The 19,242-nt window shown below is 49.0% G+C and overlaps 1 protein-coding gene across 5 annotated transcripts in view; it reads left to right on the top strand.

The window, feature by feature from the left end:
* Window positions 1-9,583: 9,583 nt before the first annotated feature.
* The window catches only part of HIPK2 (homeodomain interacting protein kinase 2), a 171,629-nt gene continuing 161,970 nt past the window's right edge, over window positions 9,584-19,242 (top strand). For all 5 annotated transcript variants that reach the window (XM_054564283.1, XM_054564282.1, XM_054564281.1 and 2 more), the window contains exon 1: window positions 9,584-9,964. In XM_054564283.1, the coding sequence (XP_054420258.1) occupies window positions 9,946-9,964 (19 nt within the window). In that variant the 5' untranslated portion in view covers window positions 9,584-9,945. The remainder of the gene's footprint in view (window positions 9,965-19,242) is intronic.

The following is a 19,242-nucleotide window of genomic DNA, read 5'->3' as shown; positions in this document are numbered from 1 at the left end:
CATCTCGCATTTACCAAATCTCTCGATTGCATCATTTTCTTTTGTGCTGGATTGGATCTCATGCTGATTCACACACTAATATGCTGTACAGGCTTGTAGCCCAGGAGCAATAGGTGGTACCATACGCGGGGGTGTCCAACGCACCCCCCGCAGGCCGCGTGCAGCCCAGACGGCCTGTGAATGCGGCCCAACACAGAATTGTAAATTTACTTAAAACATTATGAGATTTTGTGTGTGTGTGTGTGATTACGTGAGGCAAGGTATTTAATGTGTGGCCCAAGACAACTCTTCTTCTGCCAGTGTGGCGCAGAGACATCAACAGGTGGGACACCCCTTCCATACAGCTTAGGTGTGTAGTAGGCTATACCACCTAGGTTTGTGTCAGTGCACTTTTTGATGTTTGTACAATGACAAAATTGCCTAACGATGTATATCTAAATAGAGTGGCAGCACTGGTGCTGTGCCGAATGCCTTGTTGTACCCTTTTCCTGGCACGTGCTCCCCTCAGCTACCCCTGCCATGGTCCTAGCTTTGCCCAAAGCTCAGACTCAGGTGCCCAGTAAGGCTGTCCTGTATCTACCCACCTACTTCACTGATGAAAGACCCCTTCCCACCGCTTACCTCCGGCCTCCCCCCCCGCCCCGCCCCCACGGTGGCTATTTAACGTAGGATTTAACATTCAAGAGTTCAGGGTCAACTCCATAACGTCAAAAGAACATGAGGAAATTCAAGAATATTTTAAAAGTCTTACTTTCTGTCATTGCTCTGCTTTCTATTTAAATATCTAACTCAACCAGCCAAACTAGCTCAAGTCAGGCAGGCGGTGCGTGTCTCCTAAAGAAAAGATAAGCAAACCAGCAGTTTCTGAATGTTGATTAAGTGTACCACCTATGGCAAACGGGATGTGAGCCGGAGATACTGCCACGTCTCCAAAGAAGTTCTTTAAAAATTCAAATTCACCTCACACGTACAGTGAAAATCCTCAGAATTCTATGACAAAAGAGCCTTTGTTTTTTGTTTTTTGTTTTTTTTGAATTACACTTTGAGGCTGCTGAAATATTTTTAAATATTATTTTGTGTTGTTTTCAGGTGCACAGACGATGCGGTTGAAATATTTGTAAAAGATCCCCACATGGGCTATGATAAAACACTGTCTGGAAATCAGAAAATTGAATTCTTCCTCATATTAATTCAGATGCTGTTAACTGTCAGTGACGGAATGCCTAGCTATAACTGGCTTATAATAAAGACCCCGCCCCGTTCTGTTGACAAGAAGCCTGCAGGTCAGTGGCCCAGAGGTTGGCTGCTCTCTGAGACTGAGACCGCAGGGCCCTGGGTTGGCCCCTCCCACTCTAGAGCGTCTCTTACAGCATCTCAGGTGATTGGGTCTCCCCCTTCCCAGCTCCATCCTGTAGCCCCTTAGCTTCCCACACCAGGGGCTGTTTCCATACCACTGCCTATTGAAATTCTCTATGATAATTATCCCCTAGAGAGTAGGTTTAAATGCAGATTCCCAGGTGCTGCCCCCAGAGATTCCAAGTCAGTAGGCTTGGGGAATCTGCATCTTTAGAAAAGCCCCTATAGCGGTTTGACACGGGTGACCCAAGGACCGCGCTTTGAGAAACGCCACCAGGTAACGTCTTCCTGCGTGACCTCGCAGCTGCTATGGATTAAGCACCCATTATCTACTGATGACTCAAAAACTCAAGTGCCATCTCCCATGAAAGACTCTTGGCTGAGCACCAGCCCCTTACACCCACTTGACAACTGAGCATCCCTATCTGACTATCTCACAGGAACTTTAAACTCAACGGGTGCAAACTGAACTTGTTTTCGCCCCACACCCGTGAGGACAGAATAAAGTACAAATCCCTGGCTTGACATAGAAGACTCCACCTCCATCCCAGCCTCATCCCTGACCACTCCCTGGGCTTATTCTTTGTCTTTAGCAATATTGTGACTTTTCACGGTTCTGGGACACACATGCCTCTCCCCTTACTGCCTGCCCACCGCCCTCCCCCCCGCCCCGCCCCGCAGAATCCATGCTTCTGGGCACAGCCGTGCCAGCTCCTCCATCCTATAAAACATGCTCCTTGTCGTTTGACCCTCTGTGCTGGTTTTGGCCATGCAAAACCTTCCACCGCCGCACTCCCCATGCTGAATTGTACTCTTCCCCTGGTGGTTTTGAACTGGAGCTCTTGGAAGCAGGGGCTGTGGCTTATTCCCTTTCATCCTCCCAGCTCCTGCGGTAGAATCTAACACATAGCAAGCAGTTACTGAACATTTGATGAACTGAATTTCTGGGTGAAAAAAAAAAAAAGAGGATGAGAGAAGGAATGACCAGGAGCATTGAAGGGAAATTTTAAAAGTGCATCATTATGAAAAGTCAAGGGAGGTGATTGATTCAAGAAGAATGAAGGGATTAACAGTGTCTAACTAATGTTTGTTTAGAGATCAGCTGGGGGAGGGGCTGAAAAAGGGCACTAGATTTGGCGTCAAAGAGGTCATTGGCAACGTCAGAGCAAAGAGTCGGTTCTGACAGCCCTCTGCCACCCCTCCGGTCATGTTCCCTAGGGACTGCCACACAGGGACAAGCTCTTTCATGCGAGTGAGAGGAAGCTACGTGAAAAGCACTTTCTATGGCACGGAAACGCACAGGCCCACTGATTAATCACTGAGGTGGGCTTAACTTGCCTTAACAGGACTCTTAGGCTTTGAAAAGAGCTCTCCTGTGTCTACTCTCCTTCCTGCATCCATTCTCAAGCTAACGGCTTCTCTCTGTGCCATTTCTGCCTAGTCTGTCCCAGTTCAGCCTGGACTGCCTATCAGGCACACCAGGCTACGACCCACCTGCCCGCATCACAGAAATTTCTCCGCAGGGCTGGATTGCTTCTCTGAGCTGCTCCTCCTGTGCAAATCCATCCTATGCTCCCATCCCCGCAGCCTCCAAAAGAATCACCCTATCTCCTGAGCATCTATATCCCAGCTTCTTTTCCATTCACAGGCTGACTGCATTTCTTTTGCCGTAGCCCCTTTCTGCTGGATACCACTCTGGCCTCTCTTCGCCATTCCTGTATCCCTGTTCAGACGTCTGATCATTTTTCTTCTAGGAGCAGAAGCAGAAAATGAACGATGTTTCCCATCTCCCTGATTTTGCCAGTGTGATTTCTCCAAGACTGCCACGTCCACATCGATTCCCTTCCCCCTTCCAAGCTCGCTCAACTCTTTGCTCTCGAAGCCATCGCTCCAATTGTCTCATTTTTTTTTAATCTTCACTTAAAGACATGCTTATTGATTTTAGAGAGAGGAGAAGGGAGGGGAAGAGAGAGAGAGAGAAAGAGAAACATTGATTAGTTGTCTCCCGAATGCACCCACAGCCCAGGCATGTGCCCCGACCAGGAATTGAACCTGCGACGGTTTGGTCTTCTGGATGAAGCTCCAGCCAACTGAGCCACACTGGCCATGGCCAATTGTTGCCTCATTTGAATGAAGTGTTTTCTCATCCACATCCATGTCAGTATAATACCCTATTTCTACAGCTTTTATTTAAGGGTTCCTATAGTTATTGAACACCAGTCTATTCAAAACACATAATGTAAGCTGATCAAAGCTTTAACGCAGAAATATGAAGTAATTTCTTAAGAATAACTAAACCAAATAGGTCTGTATTATCAGTTGTTAAGAGACAGAATCGTTTTAAAAAAAACAGGAAAGGAGATAGAGGGGAGAAATAATGTGTGGAAGAGATAGGAAAAAGATAAAGGGAAAAAGAATATGAGACAGGTACATTGTCGGAAAGAGAGACGTAAATGACACACACAAGGAGAACCCAAAAGAGAGACGTGACCCCCAAAGACGGATCCTGGAAAGGGAACCGCCTCCCCCCAGACATATCCTTGAGAGACAAAACCACAAGACCTGCCAACACAGGAATAGGGACCAGGCAGGAGGCCAGGGCAGCACACACCAAGTCCAAGTAAGATACAGGCACAGACATTGTCCCACAGACACCCTGAGAGCAGTAACAACATGCACACCTGGGGAGATCCGCCCCAAAGAGAAAAATCCCTATTTTGTAGCCTGGAAGATTCTGGGGTGTTGTGCATTTTCACAACTGTAGGCATAAATGAAGCAAAGATCCTCTGTCATCTGTCCTGTAAGCAAAATGAACTCCAAATGAGGTAAAAACTCCTCCACGTTTACTCTACTCACCTCTGAGCAGTACGCTGCTTGTGCCATTTCCTAGAAAGGTGTGTCAAGAAGAGGTCACTGGCAGAGGTGGTTACTAAATCCCTTCCAGTTCCCTTGCCTTTGTTACTGTTGCTCACAGCACACTGAGGTTAAACGTTTTTTTGGCAGCCTTGAGTTTCATGTTGTACCAAAAACTGAAACCTATTAAATGAATTAAATATTTGTAAACTCGGAACACGAAGTGCTGATGGGTTTATTAAATAAATAAAATGCAGTGTGCGCCACCTCCAGACAAACATGACAGTTCCTGGGCTATGTCTCGCCCCAGTGACTCTGGTCCTTCTCTACCGGGAATATTCTCTAGTGCCCTCTTCTGGCTCCTCCCTCCCCCTCCTCCCCATCCTCCCCCTCCTTCCCTCCCCTCCTCCCCCTCCTCCTGTTTCGCCTGTCAAACACTACACATTCTTTCCAGGCTGAATTCAAGAACCCCCCACTGCCCTCGCAACGAGTCTCACCAAAGTCACTCCCGTGACTCCTGTTGCCCCGTCCAGAGGAGGCCCCCCCACCGGACGGATCCGGGGTCACCTGCGGACACGCCTCCCTCCGCGGTGGGCTTTGCCTGCTGTCCGCAGACCATTCCGTCCAGGTTGTCCTCCTCCTTCCCACCCTGTCCTCCGCAGGAATACCTTAAATGCTTCAGATGCTGGTGCCCCCCAGGGGTCTGTCTCGGTCCCTCCCCTCAGCCGGCTCTCCCGCTCCCCTGCAGTGGCGGCTCACTGGGGGCTTGTGGCCCGCTCCTATTTGGCTGCAGTCATGGGAGGGAAGACAGACGCACTCAATCTGCTAATTCATGACACACAAAAAATCTAACTTCATTCCAGTAACATTTTCCGTCTACGGGATGCCAAGCGTGCTACCACGGCTATGTCTTTTCTCCTGAAGTGGTGCATCCTGCAGGGACAGTTTCAGTCACGGGGTCTGAAGGGGAGGTGGGGGCTTCTCTGGCCCCCTCGTCTTCTCCTTCCGTGGGACTCACTTCCATGCCCGTGGGGAGGAGGCCACCTTCCAGGTGTTTTCAATTTGCACAAACACTCTTTCTTCATTTTAATTCGCTTTCTGTGGGGTGTATGAGTTTTGCTAGGGATGCCAGAATACAGCATCACAGACTGTGTGGCTTGAACAACCGAAATGCATTTTATCGCAATTCTGGAAGCTAAAAGCCTGAGGTCAAAGTGCCGGCAGAGCTGGTTTCTTCTGAGGCCTCTCTCCTTGGTTTGCAGATGGCTGCCTTCTCCCTGCGTCTTCCCAGGCTCTGTCCTCTGTGTCTCTGCATGCTGGCTCTCTTCTTATAGGGACACCAGTTATATTGGTTAGCCCTACCCCTCAGTGACCTCATTTTCACGTAATTACCTCTTTAAAGAGCCCACTTTCAGCCCTGGCCGGGTGCCTAAGTCTTTGGAGCACCATCCCATGCACCAAAAGATCATGGGTTTCATTTCTGGTCAGGGCACACACCTGGGTTGTGGGTTTGATCCCTGGTCAAGGCGCATACAAGAGGCAACCAATCGATGTTTCTCTCTCTCTCTCTCTCTCTCCCCCCCCCTTCCTCCCTCACTTCCTTTCTCTCTAAAATCAATAAATATATCCTTAGGTAAGGATTAAAAAATAAATAAATAAAAGGCCTACTTCCAAAAACAGCCACCTTCTGAGGTACTGGGGGTTAGGATTTCAACACACACATTTTGGGGGAACAGGGAGGGTCTTCCAGAGAATGAGACTCATGGCTAGACAACACCTGGACAAAGTGAGAGGCAGCTACTTAACACTAATCAGTGCAAGCCCTGAGCTGAGAGACATCACCAAGTATGCCGTGGGCCTTGTCCCAAGACGCTGCCAACCCATTTGTGGGGACGGGCACCTACGGAAAGGAAAGTCAGCCATCTAGGGTGAGGTACGCCATGGGACAACAGCGTGTGCGTGACAGGCAGGAACTGCTCTCTAAGCCTAGATGAAGAAGAGAGATAAATGAGTTGGATGGTCATCGTCACGGAGAGGTCTCAATAATGATTATAACAGCTGGTTTTATTGAACCTCTACTATCTGCCAGCACTGTATGCAAACTCTATCTCAAACCTAATGCCACCTGAGAGGTATGGGGAGGACCACACCAAATTACCTCTGTCAAGCTCTTAGTGTTGTGCTTGGCACAAGTGAGCATGCAATAAATGGCAGCTATCATTCTTTCGGTAAATATTTGTGCAGTACCTACCATGTGCCAGGCTGGGGGCTCACTGCTGGGGATGTGATGTCAAGCAGGATCTGCATGGTTTCTACACCACTCGAGCTTATAGTCCAGAGATGCACTGTTCAGTTCTGTGAGCCACTAACCACACCTGGCTATGAAGATTAATTAAAATTCAGTTCCTCAGTCATACGAGCCACATTTCATGTGCTCAACAGCCACACATGGATACATTTCCGTCACTGTGGAAAGTTCTATTACACAGCACTGGAAAGGGGAAGAGAGGTAATAACTATGGTAAAGACTGTGGACAAAAAAAAAGGGGTGGGTGTTCTGTGGAAAGTAACCTCACAGGGTGGACTGATCATAAATTCCTAACTGGGCAGGTCACGGTGGGTAGTCACACCCCAGGCCTACAACTTCTTTAGTGAAAGGTTTAAAGCCAGCCCTGTCCATTGTTCTTGTGCATCTAGGTTAACACCCCTTTGAGATGCCAGAAGTAACACCCTGGAAGGGGGTATGAACCCTCAAGAGAGCACATAATCTTGCTAGCTCTTACCTATCCCACCTTGCTTTCTCTCGCCTCCATGTAATCTTCCTTATGCTCCCTCCTTAATTTCAAATGTGTAAAAGAAACTATAAAGCATTGTTCTCCAGAGAATTTGAGATCTGCTCCATAGCGCATTTCGTCAGTTTGTCTCAAATAAACTCTTATAAAAGATTTGGACATTTCTTTCGTTGTTTTTTTTTTTTAAGATTTTCTTTATTTTTTATTTTTTAGAGAGGGAGAAAAACATCACTGTGTGGTTGCATTTCACACACCCCCTGCTGGGGACCTGGCCTGCAACCCAGGCATGTGCCCTACGCTGGGAATCTAACCAGTAACCTTTTAGTTCACAGGCCAGCGCTCAATCCACTGAGCCACACCAACCAGTACAAGACTTGGACATTTCTTATATTGACAAGGTCATGATAGAGACTTACAAATACAAGGAAAGAATTTCTTCTTCTTATTATTCTCCTAATTGAGATATGGGAACCGAAGTTCTGAGACGTTAAGCAATTTGACCAAATTCACACAGCTACTAAGTGGAAGAGCTGGGATCTGAACCCAAGTCTGTCTTTATCTCATGTTACCTCGGGCCGTTCTGTGGAAGAAATGAGTCAGACACAGGTAGAATCTGGTCAAAGAGGGAAGACAGAGAAGGCACTGTTGGTGGGAAAGTAGCAGCCTGGGCAAAGACACAGAGGCACAGATGGGCAAAGCTGGCAGAGGACCACAAGTAAACCAGTCTGGCTGGAGAGGCAGACACTTGTTGAACTCAGGCGCTTGGAAAGGTGAGTCAGGGCCTGCCTGCCTTGATTACGAGCCAAGGAGCAGAGAGCGAGGAACCTGAGCCTGCGTGCAGAGGCTGAGCCCCTGTCCGACGTGAGCAGGAGCCGGGCCTGGGCAGCACCGTCTGTCAGGAGGCGGGCAGTGCTTATGGGAACTGGGCTGAGACCAGCTATGGAAGGCAAGGGGCATTGGAAAGGGAGGGGTGAGTGAATGGTGTGAGGTGAAGAACAGCGGAATGGGAGCCAAGAGACAAGGCCCTAAGATTCAATGTGGTGTAACAGTGAGCCACGCACTTCATTTCTCTGGGCCTCATTTCTTCCATTTGAAAAGGGTAGGGCTGGGCCAGATGATCTCGGAGCCCTATTTTAGCAATGGTGTCTGGGAATCTGCAAATGGGAATGGCATTAGGATAAGAAAAGCAGTAGGAGGTGCAGCACTGGACATGGGAGCGAGGAAGGTGGCAGAGTCCAAAGTCATCCGGACATGAAGGGGGAACAATGTGCCTCTAACAGAACTAGGAAAATGTATGAAAGGGCGTGGGGTTTTTTTTGTGTTTTTTTTTTAGGGTTGGATGAGAGGGCTTTGGGATATAGAGGCTGGGAATTAAAAGTGGTAGTGAGAATATAATGGCTTTATTTTTAGGAAAGTTGTACACTGTTAGAAATCATTACTTTATACCCCCAAACATAGATCTTAAACTTTTTTTCAGTATTAGGAAATACAGTTTACAGTACAGTACAGTTGTCTGATACATAACTGAAACAAAAGGTGTATGAAACTATAGTTACCCTTACTAAGGGCAATGGACCCTAGTATTTTCTATTCTGTTACATTTCATTTTTTAAAAAAGCCAAATGCCATCCATTGAATTTATTTCATGATCGATTATTGTGTCGCAACCCATGGTTTTCAAGACATTGTCTAAGAGGAGAACCCAGTCTTCTTGATTTGAAGGCCATTGCAGGGCATCCTGTCAAAGAATCCAGGAGGAGGCTGCTGAAGTGAATCTGGAGAGGCCCCAGGCTGGAGGACGTTTACTTGAAGCCTCGATCAGAGAGACTGTGAAGAGCAGAAGCCTGGGAATGTGTCGGCTGGAACCACCTGCTCAGGTGATGGAAGAGCCCCTAAGGACACTGGACGTGAGGACGGCGTGGAAACCACGTTCCCGCAGGAATTCAGCAACCACCGGGTGCTGCATTTCTTAAGCGTGCCCGGAATGCATGGCTTCTGCATCTCTGACCTCATATGGATTTCAGGCTCCTCCACTCACTCATCCTCCCTCCGAAGCCGGCTTGCGCCCACTCCTTCATTCATTCCTTTCACACCTCTGTCAGGAAGCGCCAACCAGGTGCGCCAGAGGGAGACACTCTGCCAGCCGGTGCCCCCTTTCTAGCTGGCTCCCCCTCCCGCCCCAGCACGCGCGCACACACGCGCAAAGTTCTGGTTGCTCCCTTTGCGGACCGGCTCCCCTTTGCCAATCAAAATTGAACTGTGTGCACCCCTTGCCCTCCTCAGCCGCCTTCTCTCCCTTTAATCACTACTCCCCGCGGCCCCGCCCACCTCTCCCACCCACCCCGGCCCCGCCCCCGCCGGCCCGGCCCGCCGCTCTGCCCTCGGCTCGGCCTTCCCCGCCTCGCATCCGTGCCATCGGCGCTCGATTGCGCGCGGACTCGCTCTCCGCGGCTCGCTCGCTCGCTCGCTCGCGCTCGGCCCGCCGCTCCCCGCTCCCCGCCCCCCGGCCCCCGCCCCCCGCCCCTCCTCCCGGCTCCTCCCGCCCCTCCTCCGCCTCCCGTGCAACTTTTGCCGAAGCCCCCACACACAGCCATGCTGAGCTGAGCTCCGGCCGGGGACTGGCCGCGCGCTGCCCGCCCCGGCTCCCGCCCCACCGCGGACCCGCTCGGGGGCCGCGGCCGCTCGGCCCCTCGGCCTCCGCCGCTGCGCCCGCCCGGCCGCCCCGGAGCCCCCGCGCAGGGCCCGGGCCGCGGCGGCGGCGGCGCCCGGCCCCCTCCCCCGGCGCCGGCCAAGTGAGGCGGTGATGCGGGCGCTGGCGGCCCCGGCTGCGCCGAGAGCGGAGACACAGGCTCAAGATGGCAGATTCCGACTGAGGCTGGGGGGGCCGAGCTCGCGCGCCGTGTTCCCTTCTCCGTTGCCATGAATCGCGGACACCCCGGCCCCGATGGCCCCCGTGTACGAAGGTAAGGGGCGCCCGGCCCGCCGACCCCGCTCGCCCAGCGCCGCCGCGGCCCCCGCAGCTTTGTTCTGCCCGCGGCCCTTCGCCGGGCAGCCCCCGGTTCGCAGCCCCCGGCGCCCGGCGCCCGGCCCCCCGGCGCCCCACCCCCGGCTTTCACCGGCTCCCCACCCCTCCCCGCTACGCCCTCCCTTACCCAGAAAACGACCAGGATCTGGAATTTAACAGGATCTTATTTCCAGGGGTGGGGGGGTGCGAGGGTGGGCTACTGCCCGAAGAAAAGAAATTGGGAGGGGGCGCCTGGGAGAAGACCGATCCATGACTGTGCTTTTTATTTATTGGAAATAAATAAAGGTGATACGGTGTAGCTTTCATTCCCCCCCCCCCCCCCCGAAGATACCTTTAAGACGATCTCCTTTGCACTCTGTCCTCGCAGCTCCTTTTGCGTTTCTCTCCGCTCCCACCCTATCTGTGCTCCTTTATTCTTCGCGAGCCTCCGATTTGGGGAGGCTGTGGAATCGGAATGTGAGGGGCTAGGTGACGAGAGGGGGTCGAGAGAAAAAGTCCATGTCAAACCGGGGCAGAACAATGAAATAGACTAAAATTTCCCCGAATTGGCGTATGTAAGGGGAAATATAGTTTAGGTTTTCAAGTCGGGGAGGCGGCCAAGACGGTTTTCTCGATCGGTCTGGGTAAACCAGCGTGGTGCACCTTCACCTGGCGTGGGGTCATTTTGGTTGGGGTTTGTTTTTTGTTTTTTTTCTTTCCCTGATTTGACTGTCTTTGGGAAGAAAGAAAACGCAGGGCGAGAGCGCTTCATTTCCCCCAGCACGCCCTGCCTCTCCGTTTCCTTCAGTCAGTTCTGTCAGCCTCCAGCCAGAAATCAGACCAGAATCAACTAAGTTTTTTACACTTCGGTGTGTTTTTGTGTGCTTGTAGCAGGAGGAATTTTAAACCCAAGTGGGCCTGGTTTTTCAGTCTCTTCATCGTGAAAATGTTTTTCTCATGAAATCATTGGAATAGCAGCCTTTACATACTTTTAGCGTCAGTCCATCTGGCTTTCTTTCGGTTTTGTTCAGATATTCTGTGGATGAAATAGCAAGTGAGAGGGGAAGGGGTTTGTGTGGAGCAGAGAGGAGGGGGGAGGAGAGGAGATGTTAATCCTTCTATAAATCCGGAGAACAGTGGTGGCGAGTGAAACAGGGAACGCATTAATAGTTTTATCTCTGTTGTAAGAGGCAGATTTAAAAAAAAAAAAAAAACTTATCTGAAAAGAAAATCTGTTATTAGTTCCAGGGCTCCAAATGAATTAGGTTTCTGGGTGGAATAAAGTTACCAGTCAGGCCCTGGATAACGAGGCTGTAAATAACCTATGGACTGTAAATATTTTTTTTCAGACTCTCTTGGAAACAAAGGGGCTGTTTAGAAGGCAACAGAGAGATGTTATTCCAGGGGCTTTCCCCTTTGATTCTGAAGAACACAAGGTCCATTTAACCATTCGACAAAACAAAACGAAATTTCTGATCACTCCACCACGCCGCACGGAGCGAGCCGGTGGCCCCGTGAACATGCGAGGAGAACCCATGTTGGGCAGGCATTGTTCCTCTGTGTCTGTGGGAGGGGGCTCCAGTCAATGCTCCCACTGTCTGTAGAGTGTTAAAATGAAACAATTTTCTCTTTATTAAGTACCTCCTTGAGACTCCCTCTGCTGGACGCTCTGGGTGAGCCTTAGAGAAGGAACTTGGCATTGAATTCAGAACTGTAGTAACCGGCTGCTTTCCCTTTCACAGGGGCTGGGGATGTGGGTTGGGATGTATTTTGTCAACTTTGTGGAAAACCATCTTGGGAACTGCTTGTTCTGCTCCTGTTCTTTTCATTCTAAATCCATGTGGAATGCAGGCCTGACCTCTGAGGCTGAGACTGGTCGCTCCCGTTCTGAATGCAGTGTTCTTTTAGTGCTTCGCACCTGATTCAGGACTGCGAGTGTTTTCCTTCTCGTCCCACTGGAGGTTAATGGTTTAAGGATAATCAGGGATCTCAAAGGTCTCAGGAGCACGCTGGCTTTATTTGCAAGCCTTCTCTCCCTGGTCACCTCATTCACCCCTGGGTTGCCCTCCGTCTTGTTTGTGTGCTCTCTTAATTATTGCTCTGCCTGTGTGCTTTGATTCTGCAGAGTTTCTCTGCGCATCCCTGTAATTCTCCTCCTGGTCTTTCTCCTCTCCCCTCCTCAGCCAGTTTCAGCATCACTCAGCACAAGTCCAGGCCTGGGTCTTACTGGAAGAGACTGTTTGGTCATGCCCTAAAACAGATAGACAGGTGACCTCTATAATCAAGGGCTGTATTGCTGGAACCTCCACTCACTCACTGTGACGAGTGCTTCTGAGACTCCAGTGACCTCCTTTTTGCCCTCCTTGGCGATACCCGCTGCATTCAGCAAACCTGATTTTTACCGTATCCCAATCAGAGCACGTGGACGCCCTGTGTGTGTCCTGAAGGGGCAGGGCCTTTCCTGTGGAATTCTCCAAGAAGAGGGATTTCTGATAGTTTTTGAGCTACTAAAATATCGAACCTGGGGTTCTTCTCAGGAGACGTATGACAGACAGGTGAGGCATTTCAGCTGTACCTAGGAATGTACTCGTTTGTTTAAATGGGGTGCAGTTGCCCCAGGCTGAGCGATGGGGTGAAGTCCTGAATGCCTGAGTAGAGCCTTCTGAACTGCTGTATATTTAGAGAGAAATGCTGTCTTCCAAAGAGGGTATGTTTGATAGTGCGAATTACTGGGTGGCAAAGCGTAATCAGTCTTCTACAATTTGCTTCTAAGGATAGGTTTATAAATAGCATGTTAGTTTTCAGTGGCTTGGTACTGATTAAGTTGAACTTCTTTAAAAAGGTTTGTTTTCTTTAGAAGGTTAAACATTTGCCTCGCAATTGTTGGTTACTCCATCAACTTGCTTAGCAAGGCTCTTTCCAATATGCGGTGCAAAGGCCAACCACAAAGTCTGTGTTGCCACAGGTTCTGAAGGAAAGGATCCTAAATTCCAAGTTGATTCTGTTCCCCCGGTCCTGAGGGGAGCCATGTTGATTAGCATTGGCCTACCCAGTCAGACTTCCCCCAAATGCTGAAATCTCTCATCAGACGGGCCTGAGCGCACCTCCCAGGATGCCTACCAAGAAATGGCTTCTGAATCATCTCCCATGGAAATAATTGGATGATACATGCACTAAAATATCTTTGCCTGTGTTTGTGTTTTATATTTTGAAAATGAGTAAGTATAAATATTGTTTTCCTTCTCGTCCCACTGGAGGAGTGAATCAAGGCTCATTAATTTTACCCTCAATTCCGGAGAGTGGCACAATACTTGAATTGGACTTTGGGCACATTACTGGGCTTCCCAGGGAGGAGCAAGTGTCGGTGAGGTGCCTGGCTGTAGTAGGCATTTTCTCAGCGCATGCTAAATCCCTCTTATCTTTTGAGCTACTTACAGGCATGATGGCTCCAGGGAAAGAATAACCCACAAATAGTGTAGAAAACCAATAATAGCAGCATTTCAATTATTAATCTCCTGCCATTCCTTTTCCAGTTTGGGCACCAGCAACAATAAACCCCCCTGGCCACAGAAGAAAGAGCCTTTTTCTGAGCCCCTGAGCAGCAGCTGGTTTCAGGTAGAGAATTTCTTTCTGTAGGGGCACGTTCTGTGCCACTTTAAAAAGGCAGATACAAGTCATCTGAACAGTTTCGCAGGCTGCAGCTGTGCCTCTGGGAAAGTATCCCAAAGTCGGAAAGATGGAGCCTTTGCCCTTATTGAGGATCCATTGCTAACCCAGGCAGTGGGGTGGGGACAGGGGGCGGGCTCCCCCAACTAGGGGAGGCCCCACCCGCCCCCGGAGCCAGCTTGAGGTTCACTAGGCACCGCCCATCACTTCCCTACAAAAGAAACTGGGCGCTCTATCCAAGTTCCAGCTTCTCGTTGTCTTCATATTTTATTTTGTATGTTTTTTTCACTTCTCTCTTCCTTCCTCTCACAATGACCAATCTTGGGAAACCACCTTTGAGGTGGAGGTGGAACAAAAAAGCAGGGATGATCAAGAGGGTGTGACATATGAACACTTTTTATTGTCCTCTGAACGCATAATTTGCTATCGTTTTCTGGTAGTCTTACGACAATTCAAGCCCTTCAGGTTGCTGTCAAAGGCAGGACGCAGAATAATGCCAGCAGACTTTATACAACCACCATGGAGTGTGAGCTTGAAAGACCCAAGCTCATAATAGTTTATTTTGTATGCCAATACCCTGTTGGGGGAAAAAAGAAAAAGGAAATTGAAAACTGAGAGTATAGGAAGGTCTTTATTATTCCTCTAAAAGAAACTGACATGCCCGAAGTTCATAACGGTAGTTATGACTTAGACCCCACCTAGTTTGTGACATACTTTGTACCCACATTAACTCCTCCTCCTATCAGATCCGTGAGTTGGGCACTGCTACCCTGCTTCACAGATAGGGCATTGCTTTAATGCATTCGTTTAACAAACACTGATATAGGGTCCCTGGCTTCAAGGAGTTAAAGTCAAAACTAAACATGGGGCTCTGACTGGTGTGGCTCGGTTGGTTGGGCATCGTCCCTTAAAGCAAAAGGTCTCCGTTTCAATTCCCGGTCAGGGCACATGCCTGGGCTGCAGGTTTGGTCCCTGGTCCAGGCAGGTACCAGAGGAAACCGATCAATGTTTCTCTCTCACATCAGTGTATCTCTCCCTCTCTTCCCCTCTCTCTTGAAAAAAACAAAACCAACAACAAAAGAAACTAAACATGGGCTCATCTGCCCATGGTCTAACTCAAGATGGGATGCTTTTTTTCATGCATTCTGTGTGTACCAGTTCTTAATGCTCACCTGCTAATGTTTCTTAAGGTGTAAAGGGAAGACCCCATTTCCCTGTTTTCTCTTGAAATATTTTCTTTATTTAGAATTTTTTTTAAAAAACCCTCTGAGTGTAGAAAATAACTCCTACAAATTTCCTTAAAAATTACCACCTTTAATTTGCAGAAGAGTTCATCTTCGTTTTTTCATTACCTACATTTTACATCCCTATAAATGCAAAATTGCTTCTAATGTGCACAGGCGGCTTGGAGATTTTTGTTTTTGGTATTTAGCATCACAGGCTCCATTGTGAAGGGGCCCTGGCATCACACGTGGCTGTAGGAAGGTTCACTTCCAGCTCTGCTGCCTGGAGGAGGTCTTGTATTCCAGGCAGTTGTGTGGAACTTGTTGGCGGGCCTCTAGAGGGGTGGTCACTCCGCAGACTCTCAGGGGAGAGAGCTGAGGGAGAAAGAAGGAAGCCCAGGTCTGCCTCGTGGAAGCTTGGCGCTCAGAGCAAGGGAGGGCCTCGGGAGAATGTAGTTCCTCTGCCCGCCTCCGGGAAGGTGAATGTTTGTGACTTGAAATTACCAGTCCGTCATGGGGAAAAGAAAATTCCAGGAAAAGGCCACACTAGGAACTCCCTCAATGACCAATTCCAGTATTCCATTAACCTGATTGTCCAGAAATTCCCGGCCTGAAATCGCGCCTGCTGTCATTCAAACCTGTTTTCTTTTACTCATTTCCTTTTTCTGAAACCTTTTATATCCTTGAAGAAAATGACTGGGTCGCCGTAGCTTTTTACTCACAGTGCCTTTTTTGTGTCCTCTCCCTCCTCTGAACTCTCTGGTTTCTCCACATTAAAAACAAATGGCAGTGATCAAAACTGAATACACTTCTTTAATAATGCTCTCATTAGTGCAGTGTATACAAGAAAGACGACTTCAGGGTTCTTGCATCATTGAGAACCCCCGCAGGGCAAGAACCACATCCAATTCATCTTTGTATTCCCCACAGCAACTGCACGGTTTTTTAAACCTAGTAGGCGCTTCATAAATATTTGTTCAATTGACTCTTCCTTTAATACAGTATCTAAGGAATAAGCGACATCCCATGAGCCTGGATTGGTGACTTGCAGTTACCTTGTTTTCCCCTCCATCCTGAGTATTTTTCCTGTACTCACGTCTAAGCATCCCTTACCACGACATGCTTGCTGTCTTCTGCCTTCTCTTTGAGTCTAGGCTTCATCACTTTGGATTTCCCCTGTCCCCTTCCTGCTCTTTCAGAATCTGACTTTTCCCCTACAGATCAGACAATCAGAATGCAGACACGAGTGTAAGAAAGTTGAACTCCTCTTGAAAGAGGAGGAAAGAATCTTGTATAATTCAGTGTAATATCGGCTTATCCAGACTTCGAACAGTTTGTCAAATTCTTTACAGATTCTGAGTCAGCTAAAGCCATACCTGTTTTACCAGGTGCTCTGCGGCAAGTAAGCTAGGTGTCACGAGAGTGGGTACTCGTCAGACTTGGAGTGGGAGTTCCTCCCTCTTTGGTCAAAAGCCAACGGAAAAGGCAAGGGATATGAGGACAAAGCCACTCAACCTGGGGGTCTCTATGGATGACTCTGCCATTAGAAAGTCAGCTGGCAGAAAGTAGTTACCAATTAGAAAAGGAGCAAGGCTCTAACACTATAAAATCCAATTTAAAAAAAAAAGGAGCAAGGCTCTAAAACTGCAAAATAATTTTGTGGTTTTATAGCCACTTACTTCTAAACGTGGCAGTGAACAGATTTGTAGTGTTTTTGGAAGTGGTCTCTTTTAGCAATTCTTGCCTAACTAACTTCTTTTGCTCCTGTAGGGTCTGATTAATTAAACATCACCGTGTTTAAGCAGAATTAAGATTGATTCACTTTTGTATGTGCTAATGCTGTGGACTTGCCAAAACCTTTGTTGTCGCCATAAGAATGCAGCCTGACACTGAGTGGGCAGGGGCGTCCCCCCAGGCCGTGCCGCCCGTCCTCTGAGGAGTTGCCGTAGAACCTGCCTTAACACTGGGCAGAAAAGGTGCTTCAGGTTCACGCAGTTACAGCTTGCATCCTGATGAAATAAGGCTTGTGCCTGTATTTTTACCATTTGCCTCCATAGCCATCAATATTACCTCATTGATTCGACCTATGGAATTGTTACTCACAGTGCAAAATGATTTTTCCAAGGGCTTAGCATACGAAAAGGGATCCATCATGCTGGTGCTACAGGCTGTGAACTTCTCATTCCATCGCACTGAAGAAGCGCATTTCAGTGGTATGTGTTCCTGGAATCCTGTTGAAAGTCCCATGGTCAGGAAACTTGGAGAGCTCTGGCTCATTGCTGGCTGTGGAAGTGTGTTCTCTCTCTCTCTCTCTCTTTTTTTAATTTTATTTTCTTCTCTAAGGAAGAATGTATAGACTGACAAAAGCCAGCATGTCAGTTCTTGAAATTGTGCAGAAAGGCAGTCTAATGTCCTCCTGAGTTCTGCGTAACTTGCACCTACTCACGGGAATCTAGGCTGATAGCAGGAGCTTCTGTAGGAAAGTTCATTTCAGGGGAACGGTAACAGGTGAGGAGAGACAGAGAGCGCGTGCATGTGCATGTGGCTTTACCTGCCCTCCCCGCCCCCCACGAACTGCTGACATGTCCAGCTCCAGCACAATACGATTACTGTTGCTCATTAAGCATGCCCTGCACCATCAGGAAGAGATGAATCAATATTCATTAGGTTCTGTTAACTGAGACTGGGAGGTTCTCTAATGTATTAGAGAAATGTATCCATTAGAAAATGGCTAAAATAAAGAAACTTCCATTTGATTATACCGTGACTTGCTCCAGAAAGGATTTAAGGCTGCTTAAAGGGTTACATTTCTGAAAGAAGGGGAACTCATTTATAAAGATCAATTTTGTGGAGCAGCTGATTTTCAAGGAGGTTGGATAAATGAGGTATTCCTATACGAAGAGACAACAGAAACAGTCAAAGGTCTTGTTCTGGCTTAACAAGGTGAATAAGCAGAGTGCATAATGGAATTTATTTGCAAAGTAATCTTTGCTTGGCTGGAGTGGTAAGGACAAAATGGACCAGCAGACAAGAACAGCGAGTGTTTGGAGTCAGTTGTTGAAGCATTTAAAGGGGTTTTAATTCAAGAGACATGTTATGGTGGAGAGGGAAGAGGAGACCGATACAATCAATGACACTTGCATAAGGTGATTTTTCCCGGCCGGGTGGAACAGAAGGACCGAGGCAGCCAGAGGGCAAGCCGAGCTGGGAGGCCGTGTGGCGTGGTGGGCGGCAGGAGCACCAAGGCCATGGCACTGGGCCACGGAGTAGAGCACTTACCAGCCTTCCTGACCCAGGGGTTCAGTGAATATTTGTTCCTTCTCACTCGCCTCCCTACCCCTTACAGCGGCCACCTGGGATCAGGAAAACTTGCTGACGGTAGCGGTGCATGATGTTTTTTCTACAGAGAGAGTGGGCTTGTCCCCCAGACCCACGAGGATACTCCCGGGTCCCCTGCAGCCCACAGTGCCTCACCAAGCCCATCCAGGAGGGACGGTGTCCCCCTCTTCACACCGAAAGCAAGGCCGCACGCCCTCCGCTCCAGTGTTTAGAGTCTTCTGTTAGGAAGTTGTTCCTTATGTCTCCCTGAGAAAGTACGCAGCTTGTCACCATGGACTACTTATTACCAAAAACCAAAAAAATCACAAATGAGTACAATCACGATGAGTTTCACAGAATCTCAGAGCCCTGTTCAGTCATTAAGTGGCTTCCCAAGGTACATTGTAGAGTCATTTTTTCCCATTGACATGACCAAAACTTGAGACCCATCCATTTTTCAGGCATGACGTTCTGACCCCATATTAGATGCTGCTGGTGTGCTCTGTCCAGAATAGCAACCCAGATAAGTCCAGTGGTACCCTGGTTCTCGTCCTTAATTTGTTCTGAGTGCCAAAACCACAAGTACCAGACAAGTGACGAGTGATGAAGCATTTTCCGTTGCGGGACAGCGTCGTGACTCGTACAAATTGTAGCGTGTGCGACGCGTCCCGAGCAAGCGCCGGGGGCCGAGACCTTTTTTTCTCATCAAAATGTGACGAGGACAGGGCTTGACGAGTTCTGAAGCCAGCGAGTTCTGAGGGGTGACTGCGTTTGAACATGCTGACTTCCCCACTGAGGGATGGGCTTGCCTGGACATTGCGAGTTCTGGGGCAACGGTGCAAAACAAAGCTCCCGGCCTGCGACGCACCGGTTCCCTCTGCCCCGGGCTCGGGTGTCCTGCCTCTGACTGCCTCCACCTCCCGTCGGTCCTGTGGGTGCACAGGCCCGCTTCACTCGTGCACCCACAGGGCCTGGGGAAGGCCTGGACGTAGGCAGGGGGCCCGTTGGACAGAGATTCCCAGGGACCCAG

Source organism: Pteronotus mesoamericanus, unplaced genomic scaffold, assembly GCF_021234165.1.
Source record: "Pteronotus mesoamericanus isolate MK-2021 breed Mesoamerican mustached bat unplaced genomic scaffold, CSHL_Meso_final scaffold_85, whole genome shotgun sequence".
NCBI classification, from domain to species: Eukaryota; Metazoa; Chordata; class Mammalia; order Chiroptera; family Mormoopidae; genus Pteronotus; species Pteronotus mesoamericanus.
The sequence above is the reverse complement of the archived record's forward strand: the minus strand, read 5'-3'. Positions and strand labels throughout refer to the sequence as shown.